General features: G+C 44.4%; 1 protein-coding gene across 1 annotated transcript; it reads left to right on the forward strand.

Annotated features, from left to right (window-relative positions):
• On the forward strand, positions 1–9,351 carry LOC121836158. Its single transcript, XM_042290956.1, has 4 exons — positions 1–1,148; positions 1,538–1,595; positions 3,140–3,211; positions 8,995–9,351. The coding sequence occupies exons 1-4, from the start codon at positions 1,069–1,071 to the stop codon at positions 9,106–9,108; spliced, it is 324 nt and encodes a 107-aa protein (XP_042146890.1). The 5' UTR covers positions 1–1,068; the 3' UTR covers positions 9,109–9,351.
• Positions 9,352–9,599: the final 248 nt, after the last annotated feature.

Raw genomic sequence — 9,599 nt, forward strand, 5'->3', positions numbered from 1 at the left:
GGAATTCTGAGAGTAGAAGCTTGTCGAGGGACTCTATCTCCTTTTTCAAAATCTCCAGAAGGTGGGCAATTATTTGTTTGAGACGAAGAATTTCTCTGCAAAGGTCAGCATCGTCGCCAATTTCGGAAAGGAGTTCTTCGTCCCTCTGCTTCTGGATTGTATGTTTCTTCTAAAACAAGAAAGTCGAAATAGAAATATACGTGTTTAGCATCTTTAATATATTCAGCCTAATATCTCAGAGAAGCATTCTTAAATTGTGTTCACATATTAACAATTGGGCCATGTTTCAAACCGAGCTTTTACTGTACTCCGCTCACCATTAAGCTCACAGGGTGGTGCAGCCCATGTTTGGCGGACCGGACACTTGCCTGGCTTTTATCACTTGATCCCCCCTCTTCATGTGAGCATGATCATGTGACACAATACAAACAGTTGACTGGTCCACCCAGCTGGGAGCGTCCACTGCCCTCTTAGTTAAGGGGTAAATGAAGTACAGCAATGCAATGGTGACAACAGCACTAAACTAAAACTTCCCGACAAAAGCACTGGCTGTTCAGGTTTCTTTTGCCACTGCCCGCTTGGCCGTGTAATGTTGTTGCCCACTTAATGCTGGCTTCGGCGTTGACACTTAGCTTCTTGGCACAAAAAGCAAAAAACACTTGAAAACATTTTGAATTCGTAAATTGTTTATGGGTCAAAGAAAATAGAGCATTCCACGAACCACAAGTAAAACTGCTTGTTATTTATGAGCGGCCTTCCTTATCTCAACGCTCAACTAGAGCAGTAATCGCGCTTACAGTTTGTAGCGGAATGCTGCCAGCTTTACGTAGATTAAGCAATGAACGGCGTTGACCCTGCAATGGCTGGCAGACATGTAGTAGTGACGACAAAAATCAAAAGCCTCTCGAATGCTGTTTGTACACACAATAGCCTCGCCATAGATCAGCTTTCTTCTTTCAGATAGCACTAGGATCCATGATGCGGTGCGGTCGCTTGGCCTTCACGAATCTTCCATGAATGTACGGCTGAGTTTACGGACCGTGGGAAGAGACTAAAAAAAATTATTTAATGCAGTGCCTCAAAGTATGGGCATGCTTCTTGAGTGTAGATGAATATTTGAGGGATGACGAGTCACCCACACCCATAAGGTACGTCCGAATTCCAAGGTAGTGCCACAAATAATTTCTTTTTTTTTTTGTTTCTTTCCGCAGCCCGTGAACATTTGCGATCGATAGCACAACCACTTTGTGGGCACACATGGCAGTCAACATTGAAAGCTGTTTCTAATGGCTTCTTAGAGCATTCAGGACCTCCCTTTCTCTTTTCATATTAATGCTCTCGAAGTCAAAGTTGATTAAACAAAAGTATAATTGTGCCCTTTAAGCCCGCAATTACGTAAAACAAAGTTCTTCCACATAGGTTCCATTCACTGACGCTCACAGCAGAGTGTGATACTTCTGAGCAGGTGCTTGCGTCGAGCTTCTACAGCACTTCAGAAGCGTGCATTCCACAACACTAAGGTTCTTGTTATTTGCAGACAGTCAGCGGAAGACTGTGAGTACGGACTGAAAAGTGAACTCGAATATGTCATCCAGGTAATATATGAAATCATGAAACTAATTATATAGCTTACGCCCGTCTTTCCATGACCTGCCACAGGAACAGCCTTGCTTTTTGTCTTAATTAATATCTCTATTTTCCTAAGAAGCTTGTTCTTGTCAGCTAAATTAAAAGAAGAAAGTTCTGTGCTTCAGAACCATGACATATATTCAGGAAATCTCACACTAGCCGCCGGAGCAAAGGTCGAGAGGATTCTTGTAATCCCCAGCGAAAAAAACGCGACAGTGACGCCCGGTAAAAGCATACCAGACATTGCTTACCCCCAACTGCCATAACGGTACAATCAATGCGTAAAGGCGGTCGGCGTAGTACAGACTATCGTTATCTGAGCGTAAAAGCGATCTGCTAAAACTGCTTGTTCGCCCTGCTTTTTGAACACCGCGCGGCCTTCCTCCCCTAGGATATGATAATAATATATGCACAGTGACCCTACCTTAACTCAACTAGCAGTGGCACCATTTGCTCAATGCATGTTTTACGTTTAAGAACTATAAAGCTAGGTTCTTATCGGAAATGTCCATCACTAGAGCAGGGAAGGAGCCCCTGTTCTGCCACAGCACGTGGACCATAGACTCCGTTGACTAGGAGAGTTTACGAATCGCACAACTCTTTATGTAGACGTGTCCGACAGCATCATACTTATTCTCATCCTCGAAATAGACGAGCACAAACTCGCCGTCGTTGCATTCAGTCAGAAGAGAACGGTGCATACAAAATGTGACGACTGCTCAACGGATTGGATTAGCATATATCTTTTCACATTGACACCTTTTTGTACTTGACCGATAATACCGCACAGGAAAAAAATGGATATACTTGTTAGTAACTTAGTTCGACTAATTAAATTTTACACTATACTTTGTATTTTTTTTTGTCGAGTAATTTTTGTTTTGCGCTTTGCGTTGCAAGTTACCGGGGTGGCAGTAAAGAAGAATCCGGGGAGCGCCACGGTCGATCCGCCAGTTTTAAACGGTGCATATTTTCTGTCTGCCATGCATTGGACCCGCCAGTTGTGGCTACAGAGTCCTCGGAGGAAGCAAAGCAGATGTTTCACGTGATATTGTTTTGCGTGCACGCGCGAAGACGAGTCCTTACGACACCTGAGGCAGCATTTCAAGCCCCGAACGCGGAACGTTTCGTTTACTCCGGTGATGGTTCACTATGCCGCGTGGGCGTAGCAGCTGCACCAAGAGAGCTCGAAACGATTAAAACTCTACGAAGAGAAGTTTTGTCTGCTCCCAATGTTTCTGAAAATCAGCGTACGAAAACGGCAGCCCTTACCGCAGTCATAGTTACGGATAAGGCACGTCGACTTCGACGAACTTCCCGTCGTCAGCTAGTCGTATGGCTACCGTGTCTTTTATTGCGACTTTGGTATTATTTATTGCACTTGATAAATAGTAATATACATGCGTGCTGGTGTTGGGGGTAGGCCGACGCCCATGGAACTAGTGGGCCCACAACACCTTCGAGGAGAATAGAAAATCCATCTTGTCATACATTTTTTTTTTTTTGACAGCTAACTGCCGGATGCGCCACAACGAACGGAGAACGCCTGAAGACGCCGCCGCCTGCTCTCTTACTCTACGAGGTCGGTGCACCGTTTTATGCGCAGCGTCGTCTGCTACTCTAAGCGATGGTTGCGTCGCCTTTCTTTCGACCTTCAGAAAACCACCGTCGCTTCATGAACGAGACTGGGCGTTCGAGTAAAGGGGAACAAAATACCAAGAAGTCTACCTAATTTATTTATTGACTAACAACCACGAGACGCATTTCAAAAACCAAAGAACTCGCGGCCGAGGCATTTCCCTCCGAGATCCGCTTGCTCGCCGCATTGGGGTGGTGAATATTGATTGCTGCCTTTATATCAGGTGGCAGCTTGCGCCACCGAACTTTGAATTATTCAATTGAAACATGCTTTCCTTTGTTTTTCTTTTCTACCATACCTAATCTTCCCCTCCCTTTACCTCCCTACGATTATCACCGGGCAGGTAGAGTACTTTCCAGGAAGACCTTTGCGCTGGCTGCTCTTGTTGCGAGCAAGCGGGGTGAAATTCGAACGCAATTAACCAGTCGCCAGCTCATTCAAGAACAAAATAAAACTTTAAAAAAATCAGCAGCCTTTCATTTTGTATAAATAAAAAAATGCATTACCGACTCTATTACTTCTGAATCAAAACTGCTTCCAACAAAACACTGAAACTTTCCTCTGGATTGACCCGGCTACACGTGGTTTGGCGCAACCGGCTGTGGCGGAGAAGCGGGCGGGCATCAAAAGAGGCCTTTGCGTGGTTGCACTTTCGCATGGTCAAATGGCACGGACTCGCCACCGTTGGTGGCGAGTCCGTGCCATTTGAAAGGCCAAGTTACCCGTGTTGGCATCCTCGCATTTGAGTTGTACTGCACATCCATTCAGAATGAACAGGCAGAAGCCCGGTTCCCTTAAGAGGTATTTTACAAGCAACAGCGAAGTCGTAAGTACCTCTCAAGCGGATCGTTTAAGTGCTGTTATACGGCACTCTACGCGCTCATCGAAGTGCCGTCCTAAGCTTTTCAATACGCGCCATCACGAGAGGAAAGAAAGAGTCTGCCCCTTCTGCAGGTTGAGCCTTATGTTTAGATGATTTCGTTTTTTTTTTCTACGTTCCAATCACTCCCAGCAGGGCGACAATTTAGGAACAAGGCTAGAAAAACTCTCTATTCTAGCTAGACTTTAAAGGAGAGGACAAGGTGGGTTAGACCTTGGCTTAGACTAGTGTATTGTTACTATTGCACAGTACTTCGTATTCGGAGCACCAGGCTACGTAGATCTTTTATCAGCATGTAGGAAATAAGGCTTTGCTGTGTCAAACTAAGCTTACGCTGTATAAATGTGGAATAAATATATTAACCGGTGATATACGTACATTAACAATATGGCACATAATGTTCCATATTTTGAGAGTTGCAATTTCCGCTCAGTCTCAGTAAGCATAGTACTTACATAGATGGACCGTAGCTGGCATGATTTAGATACAAAGAGTGAGTGCTGCTAGCAATTTTGATCCGAGCTGTCAGCCGGCATCTTTTCGCCAGGCCTACTTTGCCATCTGCTGCCACAGTAAAGACCGCAAAACTTTGCCGGCAGTAGTTGCATGATTAAGGGCAGCCAACGGAGAACCACTGCCTGCATTATTTTTCTCTGGCTGCCGTACCCTATAAACCTATCTATATAATGCTGGCAATACAGTCACATGTTTGCAGCCAGCAAATGGGAGGAAACTGCCAGCATTTTTCCTCCCAGACAACTATGCCGGCTGCCGGCAAACTAGGCTCTTCTTTCTTTCCTGAAGTTCAAGCAAAGTGAACGTCTCTGGAGCAAGCTACACACTAAACATCGTAACACCCTTGTGGGTGTAAATGGCTTGTCCTATAAATAACACCCATTTGGGTGTAGCAAAACGCCCTAAAAAAGGGCGTTATTCCTAACACCCCTAAAATACAGTGTTTTCCCCTAACATCCTTAAAGAACGGCGTTATTGCGAACACCCTTAAATTAGGGTGTGATTCCACTATACACCTTTTTATTAGGGTGTTATGACTGCGCAGTACGCCCTCTAAATTGAGTGTATCACCGCCAGAAAGGGAATTAGAAAAAGGCGTGATTACCAACACCCATAAATAATCCAAAACAGTGCACGAAGAAATGACAACAAATGCCTGGTTCACTTTCTGTTTTTTTAATCAAGGTTCTAACATATTCTAGAAAATTCTCTATAGACGATTGCAAGCAGGTCTACTGGCCGCAGCCATGTCTCTGCTTACGCGGACAAGTGCGTGCAATTACAAGCGTGCCATAGGGCAAAGCTACGGTCACGCGCACGTCATCAAACTTTTCGAAGGCAAGACTGAAAGAAATAGTTCTCTTTTATCCTCGCAATTCCACCACGACCAAGACGCTTCTAAACCAGTATCGGTTCGTGCGTGTAAGGTCATGAATATTTCAACCGGATATTGTTTCATAACCCCTTCAAATTCTACAACCGAAGGCCCTAGTTGAATCTCCAACTGTACTTTTCTTGTGACGTTTATGCTTCCTTGCACTGGTGACGTGGACAAAACTGTCAGGCTTGCAAAGACGGTACGACCGGGAGTTGCTTGGGACGTAAGCGGCAGTTCATGTTTGTAAACCGTAAAATGGTCTATTGAAACGGAAGCAGGGAAGCTATGTTCCGCACAAGTTTCATTACTCCTAAAAATAGACGGAAGTGACGATATCGCGTTTGATTGGTTAGAGGTTCAAATGACGAAAGTTACCTATTTTTGCCATTTGACCTTCTAACCAATAAAACGCGATATAGTCGCTTCCGTCACTTCCGTTTCTTTTTAAGAAAAACGAAACATTTGTCGAATATAGCCCCCTTGGACTACTATCAGAAGCATGCTTGCAGAGTACTTACAAATGAAACAGCGATCTCATGTAATCCGTGATAGATGCATAATCCGATTCGGGCAGCACAGAACTATCCACAAACACAATGTCGAGGATGAAGGCGGTCGCTCACATTCAGCGGAAGTTTCGCGGTCGCCGATGAGCACCTCTCTGTCGTGATAGATGCATAATCCGATTCGGGCAGCACAGACCTATCCACAAACACAATGTCGAGGTTGAAGGCGGTCGCTCACATTCAGCGGAAGTTTCGCGGTCGCCGATGAGCACCTCTCTGTCGTGATAGATGCGTAATCCGATTCGGGCAGCACAGACCTATCCACAAAGACAATGTCGAGGTTGAAGGCGGTCGCTCACATTCAGCGGAAGTTTCGCGGTCGCCGATGAGCACCTCTCTGTCGTGATAGATGCGTAATCCGATTCGGGCAGCACAAAACAACGCAAGCACAATGCCGAGGTTAAAAGCGGTCGATCACATTCAACGGAAGTCTCGTGGCCGCCGATGAGCAGCTCTTTGTTGAAACGCGTCCAACAAATACAGCACAATAATTCCATGGACTCCGACGAAATAAACGACCATTTCCGAAAAGTTAGCAATGACGTATTCCGGCCGTTCACGACGAAAAATCACGGCCGCGACTGAAACGCGTGGCCCCTACAACTCACCATAACTTGGCATACGGCAAAGACTACGGCCCCAGTAGCACATCAGCGCGTCAGAGCGAGTCACGTGACAAATTTTCGTCTAAGCGTCCTTGTCCTACGGAGAGCGGTCACGTGTTTCGCTCCACCGCTCTGATTTGCTAGAAGCGGCCTTCGCACTCGCTCGCAGCAACACGAAGACGCAAAAGAAGGTTTGGAGGCTTATCAGAAGACGAGGTCAAAGGGGGCTGAACAAAGCAGCTAATCTCCCTCTGCTGCTTTGTATTGCCACCTGCCCTGCCCAGGGAAGGTCGCGAAGTCGGACTCGTCAGGACTTGCTCTGCGTAGTACAACCTTGAGAGTCTCAAACGGCCACTCATGTAGACGCGCATGCTCTGGTTCGGTCCGCGAGATCACAAAATAAATACAAAAACAATTTTTTAACGCCGTCGAAGACGCGGTTTCACGTGTACCAAAGGAAAACCGGAGAAAAAAGCGTTGGGAACCTAGGTACTTTGGTGTCATTACGCAGAGGTAAGTGTCGCGTCTCTGGGGGTGTCATTAATCCGGCACTTTCGATTGTCTTGCGACATTGTTTCTTCAGAGCTACACTCCAAAATAAAGTCTCAGTGAAGGTGCTATAAGTAGTGCGAAACCGAATCTGGTGAGTTTGTAATATCCCAAATGACGGCGCCACAGTTTGTTCAAGTCTTCAGCTTAAAAGTCTTTCTCAGGTTAAAAGTAAGCGGATTCTATTTCGCTTAATCTTGCTTTGTTTTGTTTTTTAACGTCAGAGTTTAGGCAGTCAAGAAAGAGAAATTTCTCGTCGGCATAGCCGATTCACGCTGGACACTTGTGACAGTCAACCAAAAACGGCGCCAAGTACGGTATGTAAGGATAGCGTCGGCGCTACCCATCCCATTTTTCACAGATATTGGCTAGACCAAAATAATATCGGCACAATCTTTCCGATTTAATTCCACAACAGCGCAATACTGTGTGCTGCCTAGGTTGTAGATTTACTAGGGCTGGGCGTCGATTAAATGTTTTAACCCGATTAATCGCCACCCATTAATCGATAAATTAATCGATAAATAATTCGATTAATCGGTCTCGTTTATTTCATTGCAAAATATTAAAAAAGTCTTTTTTTGTGAATCTGTGATAAACGGTGCAATGTACAACTTGGATTATGAATTAATCAAGATCACTATCAGATATCTATCACAAAATATTACTTTTGCTGCGTGAGGAAAAGATGTTCGTTGATATTCTCTAGAAAGAGCGACTTCCTTCCATTGTTCACAATAGTCTCTACTGCGCTAAACAGACACTCGAACGACATTGCAATAACCGGGGACTTGCGTAACCTCTGCACTAAATCTGATGCTAAAAATATATCGCCTCTATACAGTTTACCTTATTCTAAAATTTGACCTAAAGTTCGCCCTTCGTACAGGCGTACTCGTCCACGTCTGCGTTATGGAAGGGTTTATTTTGAGTTTTTTGGTTCGTCTAAATTTTACCGATTAACCAGTTAAAAAATTTAATCGCGATTAAAGCATTAATTGATTAATCGGTAGGTTAATCGATCAATTGCCCAGCCGTAATATTTACACGTCTTCGTTAATCTTTTTTTTTTCGAGCGGAGATGATTTTTTTTTAATCACGGTTGAACCGATAAAACTGATGCACGCGCGAAACATAATTTTAGGCTCGTGTCGAACGAAGAGTTCGATAGGAGTTGCAAAAACTATTCTCTAGCACTTCCTAATCATACGCGACTCTGTGTGGCGATTAATTATACTCGATGTTTATACCACCGTACATCAACAACAGTTTCACCAAAGCAATATATATGAACGGTTATGAAATCATGGGTGTATTTGACAGCATCATCATTACGCCCCTTTCACACCGTGCTGATGCAGGGCGTAAAATTCGCCCATACACCCTTTTTACACGATTTCAGACACCATCGCTGTAAGTGGGGCGTAAAGAAAGCGTGTAAAGGGTGTAAAACGTCAGCACACACTTTTTACACCCACCGATATTCAGAAAGCGTGTAAAAAGGGTGTTTTTCCTAGACTACACGCTTCTTACACCCTTTTTACACGAATATGGGTGTTACAATGTTTAGTGTGTACTTGCTTTGAACTTGTCAAGCAAGGTTGGCCAATGGAAATTTACTGAATGTCGGCTCTGCTAGCATGAGATTATGCAACTGCATTTCAGAAGCTCATTTTTTACATATGTTTGAATTTGAAGCACTAAAAAAAATGTTTTTTTTTTCAACATGATAGGTCTCACGACGTACCCAAGCTAGGTGGGACCAGCTTTTTGAAGATGCAGGCTGTTCCGAACCTCAGAACAGCGCAAGTTCCGATCAGCTTGCAATCATCCCAATTCTTTTTTGACGAAAGTATGGGGCAGAGGATGCAAGTGTTACCGAAGAAGAGAGGAGCTTCTGCTCGGACATTTGTGTTTCAAGTTTTAATGAAGCTGATGACGGAGACAGTACCTCCTGCGTTGAACAATACCCAGGTGATAGCTGTGTACAGGAAGGTTTGGCCCACACTCCCCTTTTTGATGGGTGATCTATATCTTGCATTGAAATTTGTGTCAACCTGATGAACTTGTTAATCAAATGCAACCTCACGTGAGAGTTTCTTTCGGCTTCGTTATTTGCTGTCAACTAATTTCTGCCCCTCCTACATACTTTCCCGACAATGATTTACACTTTTCTCAAGCTCCTTTCCAAGTGCCGATCCGGTGATCCAGCAAAATAACATTTCTTTTGCAATAATTGCCACACTTCTGTTTCTCCTGGAATCTAAAGCTGTCCATTGTGCACCAAGTGACTTATCAAGTGCGGCAGAGTTTTACACATAGAGTTAGCTCGAACGCT

This window comes from Ixodes scapularis, unplaced genomic scaffold, assembly GCF_016920785.2.
Source record: "Ixodes scapularis isolate PalLabHiFi unplaced genomic scaffold, ASM1692078v2 PGA_scaffold1__304_contigs__length_218370807, whole genome shotgun sequence".
Taxonomy (NCBI): domain Eukaryota; kingdom Metazoa; phylum Arthropoda; class Arachnida; order Ixodida; family Ixodidae; genus Ixodes; species Ixodes scapularis.

Bases quoted from the DNA above. Each gene is read 5' to 3' on its own strand.
- LOC121836158 (XM_042290956.1), top strand. From the start codon at position 1,069: ATGCAGTGCCTCAAAGTATGGGCATGCTTCTTGAGTGTAGATGAATAT. The intron at 1,596-3,139 runs GTAATATATGAA...TTTTTTTGACAG, and splicing joins AACTCGAATATGTCATCCAG to CTAACTGCCGGATGCGCCAC. The intron at 3,212-8,994 runs GTCGGTGCACCG...TCAACATGATAG, and splicing joins CTGCTCTCTTACTCTACGAG to GTCTCACGACGTACCCAAGC.